The sequence below is a fragment of the Nerophis lumbriciformis genome, linkage group LG20, assembly GCF_033978685.3.
Source record: "Nerophis lumbriciformis linkage group LG20, RoL_Nlum_v2.1, whole genome shotgun sequence".
Classification (NCBI taxonomy): domain Eukaryota; kingdom Metazoa; phylum Chordata; class Actinopteri; order Syngnathiformes; family Syngnathidae; genus Nerophis; species Nerophis lumbriciformis.
The window spans coordinates 29,025,534-29,040,434 of NC_084567.2; the positions used below are offsets into that span (position 1 = coordinate 29,025,534).

Here is a 14,901-nt window from a genome sequence, read left to right on the forward strand (position 1 = left end):
ACAGCATGTATACTTAAGGCAAAAACCTAATCAACTCAACTGTGTTCTTGTTGTTACTAAAAAGTGTCAGCTCAACTCACCTTACCTACTCAGTGGCCTAGTGGTTAGAGTGTCCGCCCTGAGATCGGTAGGTTGTGAGTTCAAACCCCGGCCGAGTCATACCAAAGACTATAAAAATGGGACCCATTACCTCCCTGCTTGGCACTCAGCATCAAGGGTTGGAATTGGGGGTTAAATCACCAAAAATGATTCCCGGGCGCGGCCACCGCTGCTGCTCACTGCTCCCCTCACCTCCCAGGGGGTGATCAAGGGGATGGGTCAAATGCAGAGGACAAATTTCACCACACCTAGTGTGTGTGTGACAATCATTGGTACTTTAACTTAACTTAACTTTTTAACATAGCTTTTGTTGACATAAAATGTAAGACCCATAGGGTTCATTACTATGAACAACTGAGCCGTTTATCTCGACTTTTGTTGTACTATTGTCAACTCATCCGTGTTCTTGTTGTTACTAAAAAGTGTCAGCTCAACATAGCTTTTGTCGACGTAAAATGTGAGACCCATAGGGTTCATTTCTATGAACAACTGTGTCGACTTTTGTTGTATTATTGTCAACTCAACTGTGTTCTTGATGTTACTAAAAAGTGTTAGCTCAACATAGCTTTTGTTGACATAAAATGTGAGACCCATAGGGTTCATTTCTATGAACAACTGAGCCGTTTATACCGACATTTGTTGTACTATTGTCAAATCAACTGTGTTCTTGTTGTTACTAAAAAAGTGTCAGCTCAACATGGGTTTTGTCGACGTAAAATGTGACACCCATAGTGTTCATTTCTATGAACAACTGAGCCGTTTATGTCGACATTTCTTATACTATTGTCAACTCAACTGTGTCCTTGTTGTTAATAAAAAGTGTTAGCTCAGCATAGCTCTTGTCGACCTACAATGTGAGACCCATAGGGTTCATTTCTATGAACAACTGAGCCGTTTATGTCGACATTTCGTATACTATTGTCAACTCAACTGTGTCCTTGTTGTTACTAAAAAGTGTCCGCTCAACATAGCTTTTGTCGACATAAAATGTGAGACCCATAGGGTTCATTTCTATGAACAACTGAGCCGCTTATGTCGACATTTCTTATACTATTGTCAACTCAACTGTGTCCTTGTTGTTACTAAAAAGTGTTAGCTCAGCTTAGCTCTTGTCGACCTAAAATGTGAGACCCATAGGGTTCATTTCTATGAACACCTGAGCCGTTTATGTCGACATTTCTTATACTATTGTCAACTCAACTGTGTTCTTGTTGTTACTAAAAAGTGTTAGCGCAACATAGCTTTTGTCGACGTAAAGTGTGAGACCCATATGGTTCATTTCTATGAACAACTGAGCCGTTTATGTCGACATTTGTTATACTATTGTCAACTCAACTGTGTTCTTGTTGTTACTAAAAAGTGTCACCTCAACAGCTTTTGTCGACATAAAATGTGAGACCCATAGGGTTAATTTCTATGAACACCTGAGCCGTTTATGTCGACATTTCTTATACTATTGTCAACTCAACTGTGTCCTTTTTGTTACTAAAAAGTGTTAGCTCAGCATAGCTTTTGTCGACGTAAAATGTGAGAACCATAGGGTTCATTTCTATGAACAACTGAGCCGTTTATGTCGACATTTGTTGTACTATTGTCAACTCAACTGTGTTCTTGTTGTTACTAAAAAGTGTCAGCTCAACATAGCTTTTGTCGACGTAAAATGTGAGACCCATAGGGTTCATTTCTATGAACAACTGAGCCATTTATGTTGACATTTCTTATACTATTGTCAACTCAACTGTGTTCTTGTTGTTACTAAAAAGTGTTAGCTCAACATAGCTCTTGTCGACCTAAAATGTGAGACCCATAGGATTCATTTCTATGAACACCTGAGCCGTTAATGTCGACATTTCTTATACTATTGTCAACTCGACTGTGTCCCTTTTGTTACTAAAAAGTATTTGCTCAGCATAGCTTTTGTCGACATAAAATGTGAGACCCATAGGGTTAATTTCTATGAACACCTGAGCCGTTTATGTCGACATTTCTTATACTATTGTCAACTCAACTGTGTCCTTTTTGTTACTAAAAAGTGTTAGCTCAGCATAGCTTTTGTCGACGTAAAATGTGAGAACCATAGGGTTCATTTCTATGAACAACTGAGCCGTTTATGTCGACATTTGTTGTACTATTGTCAACTCAACTGTGTTCTTGTTGTTACTAAAAAGTGTCAGCTCAACATAGCTTTTGTCGACGTAAAATGTGAGACCCATAGGGTTCATTTCTATGAACAACTGAGCCGTTTATGTCGACATGTGTTGTACTATTGTCAACTCCATTGTTGTCGCTAAGCAGCGTGGAAAAACAACAACAACTACTGTCTTATTAAACTGCATTAAAACACTCACACAGTGGCTTCTTGTTCAGCGCAAAGTAAATGTCAAAATAAATATTAAAAAACTGAATAATATAAATAAAGACGTGCTTCAATGGAGGAAAACCATGTCAAAAATATAAATAGCAATAGATGATATATGTTTATTACCTGACCGCTTCTATGTTAGCTACATCTCTTTGTTTATAATGTATATTTTCTGCTGGATCTACTCTCTATTTTATGCTGCAGCTGATACATATACTGTAATATTGTACATGGCAATTGTTAGATATTGTATATATTATATGTATAGTATATATCATATACTGTATATATAATATGTAAATATTACATATATGTTATATTTTACATTGCTACTACGGTACATTTTTAGTCTACTTTATACCTGCATTATCCTTTCCATCCTTTGTAACTGAGCTACTGGGTGGAACAATTTCCCTTGTGGATCATTAAAGTTTGTCTAAGTCTAAGTCTAAATATCATCCATTCTCCTTATATCTGTGGTCAGAGACACAAATGAATGCGCAAGTAGGGATGGGTACCTTTCACTTTTTCCTGTTTGGTGCCAAGTTTGCAACCAGACGTGACGTCACGTGCAAAAACATACGCTACCGTTTGATTTTATCCTGGTGCACTGCAAAAAGTCAGTGTTCAAAAACAAGAATTTTTTTTTACAAAAATTAGGGGTATTTTATTTAAACTAAGCAAAATTATCTGCCAATAGAACAAGAAAATTTGGCTTGTCAAAACTTTCCAAAACAAGTAAAATTAGCTAACCTCAATGAACTCAAAAATACCTTAAAGAAAGTATATTCTCACTAATAACAACTGTATTACTATATGAGTACGTATTTTCTATTGTTTCATTGAAAATAAAACAGCAAAGTCCATTTGGCTGTCATCTGTTTTAATTATGAGACACAATAGTGTCAAAGTCATGATTTTTTTTTTTACATGCTTGAAATAAGAAATTATTACTTTAAAAAAGTAGTTTTATACTTGTGAGTGTTGATGACACAGCTTTGCAACAGTTGATATTCTAGTTTCAAGCATGTTTTACTCAATATAGGTCATAAAATCTCAGCAACAAGCTGTAATATCTTACTGAGATCATTTAGGACCAAAACCATTAAAACAAGTAAAACACACATGAAATCTGCTTAGTGAGAAGAATTATCTAAGCATATATCACCCTTATTTGAGATAATTAATCTTACTTAGATTTCAGTTTTTGCAGTGTGGCAGCGGCGGAATTCGGCCTGGACCTACAAAAGTACAGAATCTTGTCCCCATCCCTATGTGCAAGCATTGGCTTGTTTCGGCTAGGTTAACAACTACTAACTGTATGTTGACGCGAGTCAGCCAGTCCAACATAAACTGGTGCAATTGTATATTCTTTAGGGATATACAGAAAGGTACATTTATGGATCCGCAATGTCTGGCTGTACATTCTTATGATATCAAAGGATGAAAATGTCTCAAAAAGTTTTGAAAATTTGCCAAATATTGTAAGTTTCCCGTCCTTCAAAATTCTGCTTTTTATTTAGTAAACCTACAACCATGTTCTGGAAAACATTGCCATATGTGACTTCAATAAAGGCTTATGCATTAACTGGTAACTGCGTCGATGCATGGCTTCATTGAAATGTTGCACCTCATTCTGTCATGCACATTTCAGTCAGTACATATGTTCATAGTGAGGCAGACAGGACGATACATGCTTGTCAGCATACATTGTGGGGAAACAAAGATAAACCATACAACAAAAAAATAGGGGACGGCAGTTTTGCACTACAAAACAACACATCACAAAAGGGAGCCGTTAGAATTCCCAATGAGTGAGCATAGGGCGGAAACAAAGCCTTTGAAATGAGAAGATGCAGTCATCAGAAGGGTGAAGACGAGCAGAACGCAACAACAGAAAATGACATTCGACAATACGTATTTAATTACTGTGCCAGTGGGACGACACTGCTTTCAGATGTTAATGTAAACAAAAAAAAATGTGTGCTTTTTTTGGAACAACTCACGTTAGGTAAACAGCTGTCATAGAGATGAGCTGCATTGTGTGTTCGACTCCTACTATGTTCGGATCACATAATAATCGCATAATGTGATCCTTCTGCTAAGTTACGGAGATATAATGTGTGTCTTTTTATGCAAACAAAATATGGAATTGAAATAAAAAATAAATAATAATTTGCAAACCCCCCCAAAAAATATTTGAAAAATATATATATTATCAAACAAAATGTTTGTTTTCGTTGTATATCTTTTTTTTTGGTTACAGATTGTTTTTTTGCAAAACTTTTTTTGGTACCCATCACATGGACAAAGATAAGACCTTCTGGAGGAAAATTGTTGTTTGGCCACAATACCCAGCAATATGTTTGGAGGAGAAAAGGTGAGGCCTTTAATCCCAGGAACACCATAACTACCGTCAAGCATGGTGGTGGTAGTATTATGCTCTGGGCCTGTTTTGCTGCCAATGGAACTGGTGCTTTACAGAGAGTAAATGGGACAAGGAAAAAGGAGGATTACCTCCAAATTCTTCAGGACAACCTAAAATCATCAGTCCGGAGGTTGGGTCTTAGGCGCAGTTGGGTGTTCCAACAGGACAATGACCCCAAACACATGTCAAAAGTGGTAAAAGAATTGCTAAATCAGGCTAGAATGAAGGTTTTAGAATGGCCTTCCCAAAGTCCTGACTTAAACGTGTGGACAATGCTGAAGAAACAAGTCCACGTCAGAAAACCAACAAATTTAGCTGAACTGCACCAATTTGGTCAAGAGGAGTGGTCAAAAATTCAAGCAGAAGCTTGTGGATGGCTACCAAAAGCGCCTTATTGCAGTGAAACTTGCCAAGGGACATGTAACCAAATATTAACATTGCTGTATGTATACTTTTGACCCAGCAGATTTGCTCACATTTTCAGTAGACCCATAATAAATTAATAAAATAACCAAACTTCATGAATGTTTTTTGTGACCAACAAGTATGTGCTCCAATCACTCTATCACAAAAAAATAAAAATTGTAGAAATTATTGGAAACTCAAGACAGCCATGACATTATGTTCTTTACAAGTGTATGTAAACTTTTGACCACAACTCTATATTAAAGTTACATTCAACTTCAATCTTGTGGGTGGGTCTTTCTTTGAACAATATGTTAGAAGCCTTTTTATTGGTCAGTGTAGCCCAATCCCAGTCTTTGGTAGTCCCATCATTTGAGACAGACCAATCTAAAGGCTTCTGACATATTGTTCAGAAGAGGCCCGTCCACAAGATTGAAGTTGACTGTTAATTTAAAAAAAAGTTTTGTAACCAAAACAAACATTTACGCCCAAAAAAGATTTGTAACAAAAATGTTTGCAACCAAAAAAGACCTTGCAAACCAAAATAAAGATTTGCTACCAAAAAAAACATTTAACAAAATCGAAAACAAATTGCAACCCAAAAACGATTTGCAAACAAAAGTAGATTTAAAACAAAAAAGATTAATTGCAACCAAAAAAAAATGTGTAACAAAAAACAATTTGCTAGAAAATAAAAGATTTTGTAACCAAAAAATGATTTGAGCGCAGCCACCACTGCTGCTCACTGCTCCCCTCACCTCCCAGGGGGTGGAACAAGGGGATGGGTCAAATGCAGAGGGTAATTTCACCACAATTGTGTGTGTGTGACTATCAGTGGTACTTTAACTTTAACTTTAACCTAAAAAACGATTTTCAAACAAAACAGAAAACTATTTGTAACAAAAAAAAGGATTATTAAGCAAAAAACAATTTGCAATCAAAACTTTTTTTATTTGAAAATATATATTTTTCTTAATCCATCCATCCATTCATCTTCTTCCCCGGGGGCAGAAGCCTAAGCAGGGAATCCCAGACTTCCCTCTCCCCAGCCACTTTGTCCAGCTCCTGCCGGGGGATCCTGAGGCGTTCCCAGGCCAGCCGGAAGACATAGTCTTCCTAACGTGTCCTAGGTCTTCCCCGTGGCCTCCTACCGGTCGGACATGCCCGAAACACCTCCCTAGGGAGGCGTTCGGGTAGCATCCTGACTAGATGCCCGAACCACCTCATCTGGCTCCTCTCGGTGTGGAGGAGAAGCGGCTTTACTTTGAGCTTCTCCCGGATGGCAGAGCTTCTCACCCTATCTCTAAGGGAGAGACCCGCCACCCGACAGAGGAAACTCATTCCGGCCGCTTGTACCCGTGATCTCGGTCCAATCCAAAGCTCATGACCATAGTTGAGGATGGGAACGTAGATCGACCGGTAAATCAAGATCTTTGCCTCAGTTCACCACAACGGATCGATACAGCGTCCGCATTACTAAAGACGCCGCACCGATCCGCCTGTCGATCCAACGATCCACTCTTCCCTCACTCGTGAACAAGACTCCGAGGTACTTGAACTCCTCCACTTGGGGCAGGGTCTCCTCCCCAACCCGCAGATGGCACTCAACCCTTTTCTGGGCGAGAACCATGGACTCGGCATTGGAGGTGCTGATTCTCATCCCAGTCACTTCACACTCAGCTGCGAACTGATCCAGTGAGAGCTGAAGATCCTGGCCAGATGAAGCCATCAGGACCACATCCTCTGCAACAAGCAGAGACCTAATCCTCAACGCCCTGACTGCGCCTAGAAATTCTGTCCATAAACGTTATGAACAGAATCGGTGACAAAGGGCAGTCTTGGCGGACTCACTGGAAACGGGTCCGAATTACTGCCGGCAATGTGGACCAAGCTCTGACACTGATCATACATGGAGCGGACCGCCACAATCAGACAGTCCGATACCCCATACTCTCTGAGCACTCCCCACAGGACTTCCCGAAGGACACGGTCGAATGCCTTCACCAAGTCCACAAAGCACATGTAGACTGGTTGGGCAAACTCCCATGCACCCTCAAGGACCCTGTCGAGAGTATAGAGCTGGTCCACAGTGCCACGATCAGGATGAAAAAAACCACACTGTTCCTCCTGAATCCGAGGTGATTTTTCTTAATTTCAAGTCTATTTATTTTGTTTCCAAATCTTTTTTGTTTTGTTTACATAAAACGACACACTTTAATCTCCACAAGGAAAATGAGCTAATATAGTCTGACTACAAATAAATGTCAAGAAACCTCCACAAAGCATGGCACTCTCATGGCGTCTTACAGGAGGACAAGAGACATTCCGGAAGATTGTGAATGTGACACATTACAGCAACTTGATGGTGTGACAGTCGGACGCAGGGAAGCAGAAGCAATTGAAGAAGGGAACGCAAAGATGAAGGGGAAGAGATTCTACCTTATAGGCGATGCGGGGTGGGCATTTCTTTCCCAAACCTAGAGGAGGGGACATGTCTCGGAGCATCTCGTACATATCACGATATGGCATGCGGCCGCTTTTCCACAGAGAAGATAATAGGAGGCCATGGAGGAAGGAATGGAGATTTCCCGTGGGTGACATGATGTGGGGGAAGGAAGGGGTCGGGAAGTTTTCATCCACAAACAAAAACATAAAAAAAAATGGTAAGGAGAGGGAGGAGTGGAAAGAGAAGGGGACACAGAAATCCTTGTTAATAAGATTTCCAGGTTATCATGAAGTGGAAATCCAAGTTGGATTTAAGATGTTAGGGAGGAAGCGATGTAGAACTCCCTAAACAGAAATGTTGGGTGGACAAACTCCAGCAGAATCAGAAATTAGAGAGCAGGTTGTGTAAAAAGAATACTCCTCATAGCAGACTTGTACTGCTTACAAGTATAAACATGAATGATTCTACTGAATAATATATCCAGGTAAAATGGCTTCAATGTAAGACAATTTTAGAGCCAGATTAGTACTATTCATTTTGCATTTTATGTACCGTATTTTCCGGACTATAACGTGCACTTAAAATGTTTTTTTTTTCTTCTCAAAACTCAACAGTGCGCCTTATAACCCGGTGCGCCTAATATAAGGAATAACTTTGGTTGAGCTCACCCCCCTCGAAGCTATTTTATTTGGTACGTAGTGTAAAAATAAGTGTGACCAGTAGATGGCAGTCAAACATAAGAGATAAATGTAGCCTGCACTACAATGGGTCTCAAGTAAACAATTTTATATGTTCCATTGAAAATATAGAACATTACACACGGCGCTCAAAAATCTATCTAAATGTTTTAGTACGACTTTGGTAAGCTATGAAGCCGCACCGCTTGAAGGATTATCGGCGCATTAAACATATGAGTAGTATTATGGTGTGTGTATAAGGTAAGACATATTATCTGGTGTTTTGTTTCGCAATATTATGCAAAAGTAACTTTTCTTACCTTCAGGTAACTGCTGATCTGTATTTGGGATCTTCATAAATCCTGAATCCGTGCCGACGCCATACTTGATAAGCTTCTTCTTTTTCTCTATCTTCTTGTTATGGGACATTCATCCCCCGCTGTTGCCATTTCTAATATAAAGTAGTGTAAAGTTCTTACTTATATCTGTCAGTAAACTCGCAATGAAAGCGCTAAAACATACCGGTGTAGTGAGTTTACATTATTCACCCAAAGAACTTTAGTTATTAGAGTTCTGGTCGGACAGATTTTCACGGGACACACTTTCGGTGTGTTTTTTTCCGGATGCGAAGATGCTGCTCCGTTATTGATTTAAGTCAAATCTGAATGTCATTAAAACAGTTAGCTCCATCTTTTGACACTTCTTCCACTCCCGTCCTTGCACGCTACACCGCTACAACAAAGATGACGGGGAGAAGGCAAATAAGACCGCCCACAAAACGGCGCATCCGGAAGCGACTGTCAGAAAGCGGCTTGAAGATGATCTGTAAAACATCATCTATGCAACATTTTGACCAAAGAACCACCATTACATGTTATGTAGACCAGTGGTCCCCAACCTTTTTGTAGCTGCGGACCGGTCAACGCTTGAAAATTTGTCCCATTTGGGGGGGGTGATTTCTTATTTATTTTTTTGTCATAAAAAAATACAATCATGTGTGCTTACGGACTGTATCCCTGCAGACTGTATTGATCTATATTGATATATAATGTAGGAACCATAAATATTAATAACAGAAAGAAACAACCCTTTTGTGTAAATGAGTGTGAATGAATGTAAATGGGGCAAGGAGGTTTTTTGTGTTGGTGCACTAATTGTAAGTGTATCTTGTGTTTTTTATGTTGATTTAATTTAAAAAAAATAAAAAATAAAAATAAAAAATAAATATTTTATTTTTATTTTTTTCTTGTGCGGCCCGGTACCAATCGATCCACGGACCGGTACCGGGTCGCGGCCCGTTGGTTGGGGACCACTGATGTAGACCACAAGGAAGTGTTTTCCATTTAGAAAAAAATAAAAATAATATGACCCCTTTAATGGGACCTATAATCCGGTGCGCCTTATATATGAAAAAAGATCGAAAATAGACCATTCATCGGCAGTGCGCCATATAATCCAGTGCGCCTTTTATATGAAAAAAGATCGAAAATAGACCATTCATTGGCAGTGCGCCTTATAATCCGGTGCGCCCTACGGTCCGGAAAATACGGTATGTTATTTTGCTCTATCAGTCAAAAAACACGTGTCATGATCCAATCATGCAAATCGGATGATGATGTCATTTGCACCCCCCTGCCACAAATACACTGTGAGAAACAGTGCATATGATCATTTTGTAAGCATTTTGAATGTAGAGCTTACATATCCTATCATAAGTGGTGACATTCTTATTGATGTTCACTTTTTCCAGACATGCAGGTGGAGTATTCTTTTAAGGTGCCCTCTATCTCCTTACTGTGCTGAAAGACATGAGCAGTAACCCAAGTGGAAACAAAGCACACATTGCACTAATCTAAAATGCAAAATGATATGTATTTTGTATGAGCCTAGCTTGTGGCATTGTTTCCTGGACTCGCCTGGGTTAGCTGCCAGCGTGGTTAGTAAGGGATCAATGCATATTTTGTATGCATGTATGCTAATATTGTTTGTTTTTTTGGAAAACAGACATTCCACAGTCCAAATCATCACAGTTCCCTTTGAAGACAAAAGGACTGTGAGTGAGCGCAAACCTTATAGGCCACCCTGCTTGGACACTTCTTCCCCAGGCCCAGGGGAGGTGAGATAAAACGCAACAATTTGTACATATCTTGATAGCATATCCTTCCACTGCAAAAGATAAGACATGATTAATAGTGTTAGTCTTCAGGCTGAGGACCTCAGCAATGAATAGGATGAGTACAAACAACAGATTTGAGCACAATACAGAGGGACCTTGCTTTTCTTACGCCCCCACTTTTTGTATGATCCCATTTTCAATGAAAGTTTTTGTGAATATTTTGCAACAACAATTAATTTGATCACAAAAAAAGCTTCTATTTGCATTTTGTTGCTTGGATGAGTAAGATACACAGACATTGTTTCCGCAAAACTGCTCCAATAGAGCACGCATGAAAGTGGTATCCTATTGGTGATACAGGTCGTGCTGTGGGTGATGTGGCCTTCGTGTGTGTGTGTGTGTGTGTGTGTGTGTGTGTGTGTGTGTGTGTGTGTGTGTGTGTGTGTGTGTTCTTGTATATCTACCCTTCTTGAGACATCAACAAGGACCGGTGAACAAGTTAGGACCGAAACCATGGTCCCAATAGGGGAAACCATTGTATCTAATACAGAATGTCTCATTTGCACCCCTGGTGGTGAAATCTATCTAAATTAGGGTGTTCCGAAAAAGGAAGGATTTTTCAAATTGACTGTGTCGGTTTTGATTGGCAACACTAAATTGGCCCTAGTGTGTGAATGTGAGTGTGAATGTTGTCTGTCTATCTGTGTTGGCCCTGCGATGAGGTGGCGACTTGTCAAGGGTGTACCCCGCCTTCCGCCCGATTGTAGCTGAGATAGGCTCCAGCGCCCCCCGCGATCCCAAAGGGAATAAGCGGTAGGAAATGGATGGATGGATGGGTTTTAAAAGTGCTCCCCCTCTGGTCAACATCTGAAATAACAACTGTGTGTAAAAATTTGAAGTGCATATGTAATAACAAGTGTGTGTAAGAAATTGAAATGCGCCCCCTTTCGCCAAAATTAATACAAAAAATAAAATAAATATGTATATAGAGACATACTGTAATAACTTGAAGTAAACAATGAAGATTAAAAACCAATTACAAACAATAAATAAATAAATAAAGATATTAACTAAAAGCAGTCTTTTTCTCACAATGTGTCGACTTTTTTTAATATAAAATTGGGAACAATTTCTCATATTCTTTCTGTTTCTGTAATATTTCAATATTTTTCTCGTAAAATAATTACTTTTTTATGTAAAATTATTACTTTTTTATGTAAAATTATTACTTTTTAATGCAAAATGGTGACATTTGTCTTATAACTTAACTTGTATCACAATAGTGCCAATTTTTTTGTTGTTCTTGTAAAAAAAACATTTTTTGAGTAAAATTATGACTTTTGTCATAATTTTGCCAAGTAAAAATTCTAAATATTATTATAATATTGCCAAAATGTAAAAGTTTTCTAATAAAATTGTGACTTTTGTTGAGTAAAATTACGACTCCTTTCATAAAATTGCCAAAATGTTAAGCTTTTTTTTGTAAAACTGCGACTGTTATTGAGTAAAATTCCAAATTTTATCATAATGTTGCACACATGTTCAGTTTTTCTTGTAAATTGTTGACTTGCGTTGAGTAAAATTACGACTTTTATTATAATACTGCCAAAAAAAAGTTTTTCCTGTAAAACTGTGACCTTTTTCTTGTGAAATTCCAACTCATTTTTCACAACAAGCTTTTTTATATTTGCATAGTATGTATATAATATTAATGTTGTAAATACAAATCTTTATATATCTAGAAAGGGTGGTTCTAAAGAGGTAGGCATTTTTCGGAGGTCTCAAGAAGGTGTGCGTGCGTGCGTGTGTGTGTGTGTGTGTGTGTGTGTGTGTGTGTGTGTGTGTGTGTGTGTGTGTGTATATGTGTTAGGAACAGTGAAGTGATGAGAGCGATGGATCTCAGACAAAACAACGGCAAGGTGGAAAGAGAGCAAGGGGCCCAAAGAAGATTTGAGAAGCTGTCCAAGGTTTTGTGATCAATTAAAAATGAAAAAGACAGCCATTGTGGTGAAATGTTTGCAATGTCAAACGGAGTAAGCATTTCACAATGTCCCAACATCAGTAATACAACATAACCAGAAAGGATCTAGTATATTTAAGAGCAGCAAACAAAAAGAGCATCTACTTTGTAAACTAATGCCATCTTAGATGTTTGACTTGCATAACAAATGCTGTGTTCACTCACATGTGAAGACATGTTAGCATCTACAGTTTGTATGTTAATGCAAGATGTTCGTACAAAAATCAATGAATACCTTTACAAATATATATGCGTTAAATTATTGAATACATTGTCACCAATTTATCATACTTCATCAGAGTATTTTAGTTTTTTTGATTCTTTATTTATTATCTATTTCCTTGTTTTCTGCTACACAGGTTTTCATTTTATCAATCAATCAATCAATCAAAGTTTACTTATATAGCCCTAAATCACGAGTGTCTCAAAGAGCTGCACAAGCCACAACGACATCCTCGGCTCAGATCCTACATTTTAACTCTTTTTTTTATTTATTTAAGTAATAAATAGTGATGCTCTGATTGTAAACGTGCAATTGTAATTGTATGTGCATTTATAAGAAGAAAGAATAAATGCCATTTGAAAAATCATTGTCTATTTTAACTATTTTCCCTAAAAGGTTTAAGGCTATTAACTGTGTTTTAATCGATAACTTGATTATTCTTGATATTCAATACATTTCTACCACCAAGAAAAACAAACAGGGAAAAAGGTTCACAGTGGAAGATGGCGACATGTTTTACTTGGTCTCGCTAAAAAAGAGGGATCAGATTTAAGTGCTAATTTTTAGTGTTGTTTGGAATGTTTACTATTCATACCGATTCCAATTCTTAGGGTGACAATTCATTCAGATTTCAAATGTTAAATTCTGACTATTTTTTGCAATATACAGTATTATTTGGTATATAAATTAGGAAAAAACATTATAAAATAAAAAAAAGAAATTTGTTTATATGCAATCAGTGGAATTGTATTATTATTTTTTAATTGTTTACTCTTTTTAGGGTAAACTTGTAATATTAACGTACAACCACAACAGTATGAATTATGTTGTGCTTTCTTCCATAATGTCAAACATGTAAGTTCGTCATGGCAACCTGCGTAAAGTAGTCACCTGTCTATAGTGGTTACTTTTGCTGTTTACCTTAAAGGGGAACATTATCACAATTTCAGAATGGTTAAAACCATTAAAAATCAGTTCCCAGTGGCTTATTTTATTTTTCGAAGTTTTTTTCAAAATTTTACCCATCCCGCAATATCCCTAAAAAAAGCTTCAAAGTGCCTGATTTTAACCATCGTTATATACACCCGTCCATTTTCCTGTGACGTCACATAGTGAAGCCAACTCAAACAAACATGGCGCATAGAACAGCAAGCTATAGCGACATTAGCTCGGATTCAGACTCGGATTTCAGCGGCTTAAGCGATTCAACAGATTACGCATGTATTGAAACGGATGGTTGTAGTGTGGAGGCAGGTAGTGAAAACGAAATTGAAGAAGAAACTGAAGCTATTGAGCCATATCGGTTTGAACCGTATGCAAGCGAAACCGACGAAAACGACACGACAGCCAGCAACACGGGAGAAAGCGAGGACAAATTCGGCAATCGCCTTCTAACCAACGATTGGTATGTGTTTGTTTGTTGAAACTAACAACTATGAACTAGGTTTACAGCATATGAAATACATTTGGCAACAACATGCACTTTGAGAGTGCAGACAGCCCAATTTTCATCAATTAATATATTCTGTAGACATACCCTCATCCGCGCTCTTTTCCTGAAAGCTGATCTGTCCAGTTTTGGAGTTGATGTCAGCAGGCCAGGGAAGCTAGGGTCGATATTCTTCTCTTGATCATCTTCGGTGGCATAAGGGACGGTGTGAGCCAAGACATCCAGGGGGTTTAGCTCGCTCGTCTGCGGGAACAAACTGCCGCCATTGCTTGCCGTGCTACCGAGGTCCTTTGTCCCTGAATTGCTCACACACTCCGGCAGATTCAATGGGGGTCTGGCAGCAGATTTCTTTGACTTTATCGTTGGAAATGCATCTGCTTTGAGTGTCGCAGGATATCCACACATTCTTGCCATCTCAGTCGTAGCATAGCTTTCGTCGGTAAAGTGTGCGGAACAAACGTCCAATTTCTTGCCACTTTCGCATCTTTGGGCCACTGGTGCAACTTGAATCCGTCCCTGTTCGTGTTGTTACACCCTCCGACAACACACCGACGAGGCATGATGTCTCCAAGGTACGAAAAACAGTCGAAAAAACGGAATATAACAGAGCTGATTTGACTCGGTGTTTGAGAAAAAGGCGGATTGCTTCCCGATGTGACGTCACGTTGGGACGTC

General features: G+C 38.5%; 1 protein-coding gene across 4 annotated transcripts in view; it reads right to left on the reverse strand.

Annotated features, from left to right (window-relative positions):
- Positions 1 to 14,901, reverse strand: part of cacna1bb (calcium channel, voltage-dependent, N type, alpha 1B subunit, b) — a 439,095-nt gene that overhangs the window by 43,659 nt on the left and 380,535 nt on the right. For 2 of the 4 annotated variants that reach the window (XM_061980760.2, XM_061980758.2), the window contains exon 38: positions 7,734 to 7,830. In XM_061980760.2, coding sequence (XP_061836744.2) covers positions 7,734 to 7,830 — 97 coding nt within the window. Of the gene's footprint in view, positions 1 to 7,733; positions 7,831 to 10,486; positions 10,584 to 14,901 lie in introns of all 4 variants that reach the window. The other 2 variants (XM_061980759.2, XM_061980757.2) reach the window with 1 other exon arrangement.